Source organism: Barbatula barbatula (assembly GCF_947034865.1).
Source record: "Barbatula barbatula genome assembly, chromosome: 2".
NCBI lineage: Eukaryota > Metazoa > Chordata > Actinopteri > Cypriniformes > Nemacheilidae > Barbatula > Barbatula barbatula.
Window position 1 is genome coordinate 2001285 of NC_136767.1, and position 15543 is coordinate 2016827.

General features: G+C 40.0%; 1 protein-coding gene across 2 annotated transcripts in view; it reads right to left on the reverse strand.

Annotated features, from left to right (window-relative positions):
• Nucleotides 1–13522, reverse strand: part of notch1b (notch receptor 1b) — a 37604-nt gene extending 24082 nt beyond the window's left edge. For both annotated transcript variants that reach the window (XM_079486649.1, XM_079486650.1), the window contains exons 1-4: nucleotides 13310–13522; nucleotides 12427–12499; nucleotides 623–885; nucleotides 187–525 (exon numbers count right to left, since the gene is read on the reverse strand). In XM_079486649.1, the coding sequence (XP_079342775.1) occupies nucleotides 187–525; nucleotides 623–885; nucleotides 12427–12499; nucleotides 13310–13367 (733 nt within the window). In that variant the 5' untranslated portion in view covers nucleotides 13368–13522. The remainder of the gene's footprint in view (nucleotides 1–186; nucleotides 526–622; nucleotides 886–12426; nucleotides 12500–13309) is intronic.
• Between the last annotated feature and the right edge of the window lie 2021 nt (nucleotides 13523–15543).

Below are 15543 nucleotides of genomic sequence, written 5' to 3' on the forward strand. Positions count from 1 at the left end.
AACGGTATACCTACCTTACGTTGATTCACAAATGTAAACATTTTGATATCATGTAATTATGTAAAGTTTTGTTTCAAACTGAGATAAAAGTTAAAAGTTACAAAGTATATATATAAAATATAAATCTTACAATGTGTGCTAATGAAAGCTAACGCTAATGAAACCAACAAGGAAGCTTTTAAGTACCTGGCAAACAGGAGCACTCATAGCTGGTCTCCCCCCTCTGTACGCAGGTTCCTCCGTGAAGGCACGGTGAGGGGTTGCAGGGCTGATAGAGGGTCTCGCATTGTTTCCCTGCGTACTCCGCCGGGCAGCTGCAGCGATACGTGCCCACCTCGTTCTCACAAGCGCCGCCATTCTTGCAGGGCGATGGAATCTGGGCGCACTCATTGACGTCTTGCCTGCAGGTTTGGCCTGAGAAGAAGGGCGTGCAGTGGCAGATGTAGTCGGAATCGAAGGGACTGCACTGACCGCCGTTGGCACACGGATTTGAGGCACATGGATTGGCTTGCTGGCAGTTCTTACCTATGGGCCAAAACATAAGGACAAAATATGTAATCGTTTGCGGTTTTAATGCAAACGATCCCATAACAAACATAAGACATGATGGATACGTTCTTACCTGACCAGCCCGGTGGGCATTTACATTTGTAATTGTGGATGCTGGTGAGTTCGCAGGTGCCCCCGTTTCGACACGGGGAGTTAAAACACACGTTATCGGTGGGGGTGAGGCACAATCTGTCCGAGTAGCCCAAGTGACAATTGCAGACAAAGTCTACCTTGTTGACCTGAGTAATGACAAGGCACGTGGCGCCGTTTCTGCATGGCGAGTGCAAGCAAGGGTTGCGGAATTGGCATGCTGGCCCGGCAAACTGCTCCAGACACCTGCAAAGTTTAAACACCCATGTGGATTAGCAAATATAGCAAATATTTGGGATACTTAGAGTTTATAGTTATATATTTTTCAGTAGCATTTACCCAAAATGACTATAGCATTGCCTGAGTTTTGAACCAATGACCCTTTCATCATTGAAGGTGCAATGTGTTAATATGTTATCCCCTTCGGCAAAGAAGTGAAAACGTGACGACATCTTAGTTCTGTGTCAGCCACCGTAGTGCTTTGAAAGGGTGAGCCGTGGGTTGCAATTCGTAACGTCTTCATTTTATTAACTGGATCTTTAATGCAATGCTGTACCAACTGAGCAACAAAAACACATGTCATTTTCTATGGCTTAGCTTTATGATGGTCTAAATCATTTTAGACTAAGCTTTATTTGTTTCTTTATATGGGGAGGTTAAAGACTATAGATCTTACCATTTGTACAATAAGTAAAAACTTGACACTGAACATTCTTCACTAGGTCTCTTGAGTCACAAATACACTTCAGATTTACAAAAATTTGTAATGGCATGACACCAAAAAATTGGTTTTAACAGTACACAGAACAGACAGAAATATTTATTCAGTCCAGGACCGCCCTAAGTGACTTCAACATTACAAACCAGCAAAATAAGAGATATTGCTCATTATTGCGAAAGCAAGTTAAAAATGACCCTGCCACAATGCTTTTAAATGGCTGTCTATAAGAAAAATATTGAATAAATGCAACATTGAATATTCTTAGATTATTTATTATTTACAAGATTATTGTAAAGTGATACTTCACCCAAAATACATTATTTATCCTTTGAGGTTTGTCTCTACACAGTTCAAGAAAATGAGGGCTTATGTTTTTGGGGTTTTGGGGTGAACTATCTTTTTAAAGCTGCAATGAAAAAAACAGTCCATTACAATGTATAAGACAACTGGCCAACAAGATGACCACTACACTGAAAAGGGTTCCTAACAAAATGTAAGTATCACTAGTTACAATAAAAGTATAAAGTAAAAAATGTACTAAAAATGTTTGGGGTCCCCCAAAGATCTAGCAAAAACTGGCTTACAGGTTTAATGGTGTTTCCGAGCCATGAAAAGGCAGCCATCCTTCAGCACTTCTCAGGATCAAATTTGAGCACCTCGGCCTTTCTGAATGAATCTGAATTCATTCACTCAAAAGACAAGGCAGCGTCTGTACACGGGTCTTTGAACCCAGAGCTAACATTATCAGAACTTCAAAGCCTTCGTCCCCCGACTGAATGCTTGCTATTCTTCTACAGTACAGACTTTCTGCGGCATCAATCAGGACCTTGGGAATACAGAAGCAACTTTCTAAAGGAGGCATACACAGACTTCATAACAGGTTCTTCCTGGGTTGGCTTGAAAGTAATCTTTCGCCGATTTTACTTGGCGACACGAAAGAGGCCCTCCGCAACAGGACTATGCTAAAATAACCTTTTGCAAAAAAAGCTAAAGTTGTCCTGAGCCTCTGGAATACCTAAGCCATGTTTGTGGCACCGTGTGGGGGGGGGACTGAGCCTCAGTATCTCAAAACATTCCCCACGCACTGTTCTCTGATCCGAACAGGGCCCCCCTCTGTGGGGTGGATGTTTTTACTGTGTCTCTCCCAGGATTAGGACGGCCGAAAACTTCAACTGAGAAAAGAAAACACGGGGGACTGAGAACCAGGCATGACAAAACCATTAAGTGCCTTGTGGGAACTCTACTGCGACCCACAATACTACCTTTCCTCTCATTGTCCCGTGGTCGGCGTGACACATTTCTGAAGGCTAGTTTTGTGATACTGCACAAACAATGCTAACCCACAAGAACAACAACAAAAGAAGTAGCTGTGAAGGTTAGTCAAAAAACATGGCCACAAATAAAATCCAGGGTCTATTCAGATTTATCGTACATAATCTATCAAATTAAATCTTTTTTTTGCTTTATGACATGCCATCTTCACATATGGAATGAGACACTGGCTGAAGATGTTTAAATTTCATTTTTTAATAACAGAATCTTTGCCAAGTAAAACTGTGGCCAATTTTTAAAGCGAATCTTACTGAAGGACTGGGGACGATGCAGAATCTAGAATCGATTCTGAATCACAAAGGCTTCGATTCTGTGTTTTATACAGAGCTCTTCCGGCTCTTCGATCAGAAGGAGGTACTGCTCAATCTAAAATCACTACGAGATTGAGACGCTGAAACTCTGTGAATGTAAAGCGTGATTCTTTCACCAAAACAGTTAAGCGCAAACCCCTACCATGAGTTAACCCTACTCCCCTACAACGCTCTGCTTCGATTTCATTGGTCAGCTACATTGCAGCGTTGATTGTACACTTGTGCGTATAATACCTGGTAGATAACCAGTTCGGTAAAAGTACAAATATGTCAAATTTGTCCATGGTTTGTCCCTAGTTTGAACTGAGATGGTCCAACATTTAAACACACATTTTTTAGGACTATATGCTACTACACTAAGTGAAAGTCAGCAAAAGCAAAGTTTTTATAATAATTATAAACCTTTACCTACCCCTAACCTTACACTTTATTATTAAACACTTATTTTAAAATATTTGTATTATTTTAAGAATACATTAACAAATGCCTTTATGATCTAATATGTGATGGGAAAGGTATTTGGCCCACGGCAGTTTCAAACTGGGTGGGCAACGTTTCTGAAAGACGTGTCATCGATGATCACTTATTCATCTGTCTGATGTCCGGAAGTTTTGAAACTTCAGAAGGATTTTAGTTTTTCTTTTTTAACTCGGATAGGAAGTTCCAAATGTTCGTAATACATCCAGCACTCTCATTTTGATACCTCATGACCAGATCTCTTTAAGACTTTTTCACCCATATCATTACAAGCCTGTATGACTTACTTTCTTCTACAGAACACAAATGAAAGCAATCAAAGACACAGGCCCCCATTGACTTCCATTGTATAAACACAAATCTACACAAGAAAAACATCATGAGGGTAAATAAATGATGACCAAATAAAAGAAATCATGTTCTACCCCTTTAAAAGTGATTTGAGTTCTGCTACAGTCCGGTTTGAACTCGGTTATGATCAGCAGTACTGAGTCGGAATAATGCAATGAGCGTTTCGCTGTGTCGGCCTTCAGAAAAGACCTCGGGGAGCAGGTGCGAATGATAATGAGGGACCGGCAGCTGCTGGTAACAGCGCGCCCAACTCCCTGCTCATAAACTCCCCCCAACACTTTTCCAAAGAGAATCCAAAGAGGGTCGAGGCAGCAGGCAGTGAATGGCCTACCCACCACAGAGCGGAGCAGACAGGCTCCATGAGAAGACCCATTGTTCCTGCAGTCATTCAGAGCGTAGCTGAGCGCGGTCCGGGTCCCTCCAACCCTTCTGAGTGCTCATTCAGCTGTTAAACCTCATCTTCTCTCCCTCCCCACCATCTCTCTTGGTCACCTCTCTAGCTCTACTGGTCTCCTCGTGGTCTTCTCTTTTTTCTTCTACCTCAACGTCACTTCCTTCCTTCTTGGCTAGTGAGAGGTTTTATTGCTGAAGGTTGGGATGCTTTATGGTTGATCGTTTAAATGAATGAGAAGTGTTTGACAAATTTCACCTCTGTGGTCCACAGCCAATAAAATACCAATATTTAGAATTAGTATTTTTGCAACAGATGTCACTTAAAAGTTTGATTTGTTCTCAAACCATTTACAGAAACACTATATAAATGATCACAGCACGTGGACATCATGTCAACGCATGTTACGCATGATTCACTTGAAATTTGTATAAGATTGACAGGAAAATGTTCCAAAGCCACTTGTGACTACATGTGTTCATCTACCAGTGAAATTCATGTAAGAGAATTCACAATAAATAAGTGAAAACACAAAGATGCTGTGGGTTGTTGCTAAGGTAAAAGTATGTTCTGCCGTTGCTAGGGTGATCTGTGTGGTGACACATGGTTATTTTATTCTATTTTCTTATTTATATTCAACTTCTATTTCCACAAATCCATTCCGATCCATATATCCAATCCATAACCTAGTTTGTAAGATATGAAGAACACCCTTCATTATTGTTATAATATCACACATCAGTCTGAAATGCAAAAACACAAATGTGCTAGCACGCTGAATGCCCAAACTTTTCTCGGTTTCATTTCCAAAAACAGGTCTAGTAAGTATTTCTGACTCAAGGTGTCTGAAAAACCTCTGTGGCCCTGATGGAATGTAACTGTTTGCGCCGTTATATTAAAAAATCCCCACTGTTCTGTGTCCCGAACCCTGACAGCACTCCTCAACGGAAACTCCTGGCAGCCGCACTTAACGGCATTCGGTAAAAAATCACACCAGTTCTAAAGGTCTACTAGACTTGTCCATTCTGGCAAAAAAAGCTTCAGTTCTGGTGGGGGTAAATACATAGGGCACTTACGCAGGCCTGGCTCCTGTTAGTAAAGCACACATTGGGGAATTGGGGTAAGTACACTGAAGACTTCAGAAGGAAACCCTGCCAGTTTGCTCTTTAACTTGGCAAGTGCTTGTCACATTAGCTATCTCAAGCTACTTTAAATGGCTTAATGTTTTTTTAAAGCCACAAAAGAGAACTAAGATGAAATACACTAGAGAACAAAAACACACAGAGCTGGTTTATTTAAATCCTTGTAAATCAAAACAGCAACACGATGGAATCGAATAAAGAGGAGATCATTTAAAGAGGAATTACCCTTTAAAAAGAAATAGGCTACATGTTTACCATGTCTACAGTAACGTAGAGACATCATGTACAACTGTTTACAAATACTGAAAGTGCTTCTTCAACATAAAAGTGTTTTAAAAAATAGGGCTGTTAAACGATTTATTGACCAAAAATACAATATTTTGTTTACAAAATATATCTGTACTGTGTACCATGTACATATATCCTAAATATGTATACTTGTTTATAAACACACACATTTTATGTACATATTACATTAATAAAAAAGTTTATTCTGGACGAGATTAATGGCGATTCATCGTTTGACGGTCCTTAAAAAAAAAAAAAAAAAGATTTTCCCTTCACAGCAAATACAGCTTTTTGTCTCATGTCCTATAAGGCACAACAATATAAAACGTTTTTCTCTCCAGCCTCTCTAAACAAAGGTCTGAAAACGTCATCCAACTCTAATTCACACGAGAAGAGTCCATAGAAATAAATAAACTGGTCAGTAAACAAGTAGTTCATTTTTGATTCCTGACCAGAGAATGACCCTGTTGTCAAGTCAATACTGATATTCTACCTCCACTATCTTCTCAGAAATACCTTTGTTCTCTGGACAGTGATGGAATTCATTCTGCGGCCACCAGTAGCCCATGACAACAGGGTTTAAGCAGCGCTGCGATGCCTGTCCAGCCCAGAGCAGATGTTTTGTTGACACATAACCCTCAGCCAGATGAAGCACAGGGGGTTTCCACCCACTGCGCTCCAATCTGCCATCTGCCTTTAAAGGGTCATGAAGTTAAGGGGTTCGTGTCTCACAACTAAAATGAAGTTAAAAGCTAACTTGGATGCTCTTTCATGCATGAAATGTATGTTAAACACTATAGAAGTGAACCATAAAGAAAATGAGTTGAAACACTAAATAAAACAATGCATAAAGTTAGTAAGCTAATTTTCGCTGATAATGATATTGATATAAATGATATTTTAGCATCATTTTAAAATGAGGCTGAAAGTTAAATAGCAGATACATTTTCAAAGCATTGACAAATGTACATACATTTTTTGTTATTGAACTGACAACATTCAGGGTTTAATTGAAACTAAATGTAAAAATTAGAATTGATCTGAAAAATTAAACTGAATTTTAACATAAAAGAAAAATAAGCTCTAAGAGACAACTTCTTAAAGATCGGGTAACACACGCAGCCAATCTCATATTAATCTTGAGTACCTATACAGTAATAATGCATACATCGAATCTTCGAAGAGTGTTAAGTTTAATCAAATTCATAAAAGAGAGATACAGCTGTACGATTATTTCGGGAAAAAGACGAGCTACCCCTTCACAAGCTCTCGATTCGATTCACGCCTCAAATCAATGATTATAGATTTCATACAAATCCTACAGCTATTTCTAAAAAAGATTACTAAATCACATATTCAAACGGTGAATTTAAAAATGAGACGAAGAGCCACAAACCTGTATATTAAACTTTAAACACACTTGGGTATATTGGAACAGAACAGGTTCTTTTAAATTTAAGATACAGTATAACAAACAAAATAAGCGATAAAGAGGGGCTGCAATCGAATGATCCGTTGCTTTATTTATGTTAAATTCAACGACACACCCGCGCATCCACCATGTTAATGAAGCAATGAATGAATTGTATGCTCCCTGTTCCACCCGTTGTAAAAAGAAAAGTGACATCTAGCGGACAGTAGCAATAACATTCACGTTAATGAATGTTCAGTGCTTGCGGAAATAGCAATTTTTGTGCCCAGCCCTACTCCAAATCCAGCATTAAGTCAACCATTTATATAAAACTGAAATGCCGTGAACAAACAAAAACACCTCAACTTCTCTCGATATCGTAAGAGTAACAAGCTGGAGCCTCAGGCCCATGGTGCAGCCAATTTTAATAAGCGGGTCTTCCTATCACTCGTCGGTTGGCGCGTGGGCAGGCTCTTCCTTTCGCCTTGCCGTGGGCGTGCTTTTCTGGGAGAATTGCCCATGTAGGCATATAAATATTATTTATTACGTTATTTTAACAAGTTGACCATGTTAAGCACGAGGAGCCAACACCCTGTTCAAAACTGTAAATAAGTCAGAATGCATGAAACAGCATGTTACTCTTCTTTAAAGCAAAAAAATAATTGTAAATGTTGAGATGTTGCAAGCTCAACCAATAGGATTAAACAGATATCATATACTTTTTTTGCATCGCAATCATCACAACCTCTAATCTCATGTTAACGTGTTTTGTGTTAAAGGGCCCACTTTCAAAACATTTTGCGTTGTAACATTTGTTGCTTGTTTACTTCTATTGTAAACGCATTCTTGTAATTGAAATTTTAGTTTTCAGGGACAACCCGAAATTCTTTCTGCTACTTCAAAATGAATGTTCTTTTAAAGGGTATTAGCCAGCATTAGCCATTTTGTGTGATGAGGCTACCTGTCTGAGTCTTCTTAAGGAGGCGGCTGAACCGCTGACCTGACAATAATGCAAAATCTACTCCCTTTTAAGACCTAATTTCCTGTAGTCGGGACTTTAACTCCGAGTCGTGTCGGTTAATATGCGACCGCGGCCCCCGGGGCCCTTCGCACTCCCTGCAGGAGACCTGAACCTGAGGGCCCACATCTGTTCATTACAACTGTGTTTTAAGCGACCCTATGGGAACCAAATTCCCTCTGAGGGACAGACATTAAAGCACCCAATACTCGAGTGCTGTGGCTGCTGGTTGTTTTATGGGACCTGAGGAGAGCAAATGCTCTGTGATAGCAGGAAATCATACTGGATGTTTAAGGAACTGATTTATTTATTCATACGCGTGTCAATATGACAATGCGCGAAACCTCAAAACATCTGCCGTCGCCGCAGGTGAATGGAAAATCGCTGGCATTAGAGAGTATTAAGCTGTAAGTAGCGGGCATTGTTCGATGTGAATTATTTACCTTGATAGCGATCACTCGTAATGCGGTGTTCCACAAGCAGATGGCTTAGGTCAAAAGCATCAAACAAAAACAACATGCGCCTGGTGTGTTTTCTTCTCTTTATGTGCTCGGCCAGCTGAACACACAATCCAGCACACATTGCAATAACAGAATGTACAATCAAAGTTTGCCAAATTCCTGACAGGACTATACGGCACATAACAGCAGAGTCCGATTTCAAGCCGAGGACGAGCCAACGCAAGTCAATCGAGACATTATGCTCTGCCATATAACGTTTGAGAGACCTGACATGTCTACGGAGACATTAGACCTCTGTTTCGATATGATAAGAGACTGGAACTTGTCTTCTTTGGCACTGGGTGTCTGTTTCCTGTATCTAAATGCAGCGAGGAACTCGAAGGAACTCATCTCTTGGAGGCAAACAAAGCTTGCATTGAAAGTGACTCGCACAGACAAGTGGCCGTTCTGGTTAAATTACTCTGCTTGGTTTACCGCACGTAGTCAGTGGTGTCATTTACAACTGTTTTGGTTTTAACGCACAAACATGCAAACTAATGACGATACCCGGACGACATCTAATGCAAATGAAAATCTGCATATTTGACTGAATCAGTATCATGAAATTCACTATCAATAAAAATAATCAAATTACTTTATACAAAGTTTATTTCCATTTTATATGAGATTTAACAAATGTCTTAAATTATATTTAATCTCAGATGTGTCTTTCTTTGCAACACCCAAGTAACTAAGGCAGAAAGGCTATATTGAAATGATTCACATATCACATATGTTGCAATGTTTTGCCATAACCGACTGATTATAATACTTTATAAATTAATCAATATTATTAAGTATATACGTTTTGGGTATGGCATGTACGTTGGAGATCACAAATTCATCAATTGTACCAAGGCTTTCCTTCTCCTTTTAAACGTGGGTTCAATATATTTCAATATACATTTCAAACTTAAAACACTATTGCATATCATATCATTAATATTTCCTGCATATTTTTCTTCAAAATCATGAAGCCCTGATAGGTACCACCCAGAGGACCCTAGCAATGTCTTGGCAACCATTCAAAACACCTCAGCCACCATCTAGGAAGTACCTAGTAACCACTCAGAACGCCTTAGCAACAATCTAGAAAGTACCTAGTAACTAATCAAAACACCAGAGCAACCATCTAGGAACTAGTCAGTACTCAAAGCATCTTTGGCAACCATGAAGGAAGTACCCTAGCAACCGCTCTAAAAACACTGGTTAAGCTGGAAAAGCAAAAATCACATTTTAATAGAAAAGTTACAAATCAAGACAATCTCAGAAATGTCTCATAACCACAAACACTACAACAAAACGGTAATATGCACCAGATCTCCATGGGGTCAAGTGTGAGATGGACACTCAATAGTGATGAGTTACAACGTGTTTCCACACCAAACATTTAAGCACTTTATACAAAGTTTTATGACCCTATAGGGAGCCAATAGGAAGACAGCGAGGTCATTCTGAACACAACTTCAACAGACTCAGTCGGAAGGTCTGAGGTTTGCATGTGAACCTTTCTAGGTTCTCCATGCATCCACTGCTGCATCTCTCATCTTCTTGTCGAACTTTAATCCTTTTTATTCTAATCTGTCATCCCTCATACGTATGAGGAATTCAGATGTGGAAGCTGCTTAGCATTACTGTCAGTTGGACTTCGGGCCTTGCCAAAGCGTCATAGATAACAGCTCACTCCTTTAGATGCCTGTCAAAAGGTCCAGATATGAGTGTTTCATATTCCTGGCTTGGAATGTGAAGTAGAAGCAACACATCTTTGAGTACCTGAAAGAAATGACTAAACTATGAGACCTGGAGCTCAAACACCGGCTTAACTTTGATTTAAAAAGTGGTGGGGACAAAAACAATGAATACTTTAATCAATTGTTTCTGTAATAACTCATATAGGCTATAGTGGGCGCCACTGGGCACTCCTTCCATTGTCTACTCCGCTTTTTTACTCCAGCTCTAACAGTATGTGGTTCCCAACCTGTCATTTGGGGAAGGTCACCTGTTGCGGTGCATTACACTTAGAAAACTGTTTATTCCTATGGCTTAAAATGTCACTTGTTTGTTGGCTTACGCGTTTTTGTGCTTGGACACTGGATGCGCAAGCAAGCGCGCAAATGCGGATGATGCACACATTTCATTCTGGTTTCCGCAAAAATGAGTTGAGCGTGGGCAAAATTGGATTTTTTAATCCAACCAAATACTTTTTTTTAAAGTCGATGAGCAAATGATACGACACGCATTTTATTTAATATTAAAGTAGCTTGTTTTGATGGCCTGAATTCTATGAAGTGGTTCATTCCTAGAATGTGAATCGCACAATGATGTTTGATTATTAGAAAATAGCAATTATGAAGCCCCACCCCTAAACGCAACTATTTTTGCCACGAAAGTTGACACTTAAACACAAAAAAGATCATACAAATTAGCCACCTCCTAAAACGTAATAATTTGCCAGGACTTTTTTTATTAAATCAATCTAAGGTTACCCAAAAAGATAGAACATCCCTAAAAACAAATACATACTTTCACTTTTCATACTTTCAACGTAGCAGAGCAAGACGAACAAAATATGTCATCGAGCATTTCAGGGCAAAGACAATGGATTCAATTGATTAGTGCATGAATGCGGCGAGAACTGATCTATGAACTCACTTTTTGCCAGAGTTGGTCAAACACATTTCTGAAATGAGTGGCCTGTCCACCAGTTGCATTTGAACAGTAGATAAAAGGTACCAGACATACTAATGTGCCATCCTGAGCGAGAGAGCAGCTCTCGTTGTATTTCTATGTTTAATTAGAGGAGTCTGGGTATGACAGGACACAATGGTTACTTTGTGGCCCGACTGAGGCAGGGAGGCTGCCAGACAGAATTAAGATGTGACCCATCGCCAGTGCGGCTCCGTGTGTGCGTGGTCCTAAAAAAAGAGCCACCGCCCACCCGTTTCAAATGAGCCCGTCTAGTGTGCTCCTCCGCAGCCATCCTGATAAACTTAGTGATAACCAGAGAAAAACATGTCTAGCCCAGCCAAACGCTTGCAATCTAATCCTGCTAAATGCAAGTAGGAAAGGACAGGGGGTCGAGGAGAGTTAACCCTATTAGCAAATCACACCAACACAATCTGGGCAAATGCATCAGTGTGTGCGCGAGCATCTGTGTGCTGGCATTAGAGAATGTGAAGCTATGCATGCCGAGGCAACCTGTTTGCTCTTCATTTTTTCACTGGTGCATTGCTACCAATTATGAAAACATCCAGTCAAATTACACTCTATTGCCATCTGTCCTTCTAATGTAAATCACAGCAAGTGAATGGGCATTCAAAATGGGACAAAACACCCGAGCAGGGGCAGGGCGCACGGGGGGGGGCCTCTGGCATTCTGGGAAGCCTCAAACAGATTAGTCACACAGAATTAATCTAGACTGGAGAACAATGGCCACCGAACTTCTGGCAAACCCCAGCTGTCGTTCCATAAAAGAAAACCAAAATAAGATTTAGGGCTCCGAGTGTCTCTGAGACTCGGGCTGGAGAAGTGGGCCCGTACAAACGATCAGACGAAGGGTTGGGGGGGGACTTCACCCTAGACTCTCTTCATCAGTGCTTGGGCATGTCATTCATTAGCTTCAAGGAGAGAAGCACACTTTTCTGTTTGTGGCAAGGATGGAATTTAGATTGAACGCAAATATTCTGGAAATCCAAAGTCTGAAAACTAAACTTTTGAAAGGGGGTCCGGGGATAAAATCTCATAGCATTGCACTGCAAAATTCAAAGCACCGACTTACAACGTCTCCGGGGTTTCGTCACGGTTCAAACCAAGCAATTGTGTGTAATTGAGTTCTGTTTACTCACTTGCATTCTCCTCTCCCGTCTGGAGTCGGTTCACACGTACCACTATTTAGACATTTTTCTGAACAATCGAGGCCTGGAAAACAGAGTCATGGGTTTCAGTGTTGCATCTGATATACAAAATGACTATCAAAGTAAAATATAAATGAGGAAATATTAGGGAATTTGTTGAGTCCTGAGTCGGTGAGACACAGGACAAAATCCAGTAAGAAAGTGTGACTCCTAACACCCTGAAGTGATGTTTGTGGACAGAGGGAACTGACAGGGCGCATTCTTCACCCGGCAGCTGTTCGGGGGAATGCACTATATTTGTTTGGTAGCATCGGGCTGCAAAGGTGTTTCGTGTGAAACTCAAACTCGAGCTGTCTGTGGTCACTGAACGCAACAGCATGAGATTTATAGCAGAAGAAACGAGATTATGACGCATTAAAGCTCCGTTCACTTGTCTGTCCGATCCGGCGAGATGCGCTCAGATGAAACGAGCGTCGCCAATTGCGAACACGTGCGTAAAATACATTTTCAGTCAAATAAACATAAGGTACAGGAAACAGGAAAACTATAACCCAAATTCTTTTGAGTAAAAGTTATCATTTTGGCGGACGGATCATCATTTGCATTACACTAATATTACTGTAACGGTTAAAAGATCTGCCGTGTGGAGAGAATCGTATATTTTGTGGTTTTACAAATACAAAAAGTCAAAACTAGCCTACTATAGCCTATTGACTGTAGTAAAACCACCATTCTTTTCGTAAGGGGTCACAAAGTTGTCCAACTTCAAATTGGCCACTGGATACAGTCTGCTGACATCAGTGCGCAACAAGTGATGTCCATAAGCCACGCGTGGCAAAAACACGCTCAATCTTAACTTCATCTCGAAACATACCTTGCGTCAAAGTAACGAGTGATATCAGAAGAATTTCTTTCACAAGGAATAGATGCATTCCTTCTTGCGGATGGTTGTGGGAACCCACGCACGCTTAACATATATCCAACATCGGGTCCCTTCAGGAAAAGGAAATAATCACGCAGGTATAAAGAATATATCCCAAAACGGCACTCGTGCGTTGCTGCTCTTGCGGTGTGAGCCGTGTGAATGAGATCGTGTATTCAAGTCTTCATTCTCCGGCTCTCATCCAGAGGCGCGCTCCTTCCGCCACTGCTTTACGAGCGATTCATTTACATCACAAACTTTCTGAGGGGCCAGTGGGAAAAACACGCCCTCCCTTTAAACTGGCCCGAGGGTTTCAGTTCAGAACAAACAAGCGGGAAAATCACATTTGAATCAATTTTTGACATCGGCATCTTTGATAGCCTAACTCATAAATCCGTATAGAATTTATTTATAAATACGTGTTTTGGCTATTTTAAATAACGTGTTATTAACAACATGCTTCGCGTTTTATTGACACACATAAAAGCTATTTCATCATTTATTCACTCTTGCAATAATGAAGTCTCAATGACTTAAACTGTATGAAAACAACACATATCTATGTTTGCTCCACAGACGTCAAACGATGACAGATTTCTGAATTATTCCTTTGATGTTAAAGGTATATAATATTGTTATTTTCATTTGTTGCCTTTGCACCCAACAAAACTCATATCCAGTTTTGAAGATGCAATTCAAGGCCACAGATATTTCTCTCTTTGATTTGCATGATCGATGCTGGTTAAGGATAAAGTGTTGCATAGTCACAACCGGTTCAGTGGATGAGATCAAAGGTCACGATCGGCCAATATTGTGATTAAAGTATGAAAATAAAACGAAGGACGGAAAGGGTCTTCATTTAATTAAGAGGTGAGAAGTCTAGTGAGCTCCCACTTGCTTCTCCAAAGACTTGTGACAGCAGGCTTCTGTTATCTATTTTTACAGAATGGTGCAATATAAAAGCAGCACATGTAATGAATCACTACACACAGAGGTTATTAACTTTCTCCAAGCAAAACTGGAAAGTCCCAGAGCTTCGTAGCTGTGAACCACAGGCACAAATATTGCAGATTTCTGGAGACACAGGAAGAGAAAAATAGGGGCATCTGCTTTGCATGCCTCGAATGGACAAACCATATTCAGATTGATTTTGATCTAAGATCATAGACTTTAGATCCAAATATTTGAACTGACCACTTGTCTTACTACTTATGACTTCTATTGATATTTATTCATTTGATCTCGACCGATGAGAACAACGACTTTAAAAAAGATGGAGATATCAATTATGATTGGAAAATGCATTTATAAAGTATTTGAATACGTTTCTGGTTTCACAATAGTTTGTGCACTTACAGTACAGTTTTTATTTTGGTTAAGGGGGTTTTGACTTCCAGAGATGAAATGAACTGTGTAAGTGAAACATTGTAAAAAATCTGATCAAAATAAGCGGCCTCGTGGTGCAAGATTTTTTTAACAACATAGATTGATCACGATCAACTAAATAAACGATAACAGATACAAGTTTTGTGTACCTGTGCAACAGTCCCATCCTGGGACGCGTACACAAGATGGTTGTGACGTCACGCAGGTGCTGGAGTAAACACCTCTGTGGAAATTCAATAAATGACAGATTATTGCAAAACATTTAAACACAAAAGCCGGATAACAAGAATAGTTTGCTTTTTACATGTCTTTTGTATAAGCGGTTACGTCAATAAGCAGCTTTGTGCATAGCTTTTCTCCTCTACTTGTTTTTGCGATTTTGCTGTAAATCATGAGATCTGAGAATCTCTTAGTTATTGTTGGTTTTCGCTGTTTTGCTTTATTTTCATGTGTTTGTTTCCATTGCACGCTTTACTCTCGGCACGGAGACATGCACAGTGCGCACTCTTCAGACGACGAACGTAAGGAAAATAAGATAGGCCTACTATTGTTTACCTAACGCTAGTTAAAGTATTTTGGGCTTTTGAGAAGACCTGTCTCTAAAAATGTACTATGGTTTTATTACTTTAAAGGGGTATTAAACCATGTGTTTTGTGGTGGCTTATAGCTGTAACGTTACCTTTAAAAAGAGAAGAACTGGTGCTGAGCTTCAAAGATTATACATTTGTTAGTGCCAAAACTGAACCTTCTATAATTAAGCTAGATTTATGTTTATCTCAAAAGAATGGCGATGCAACATG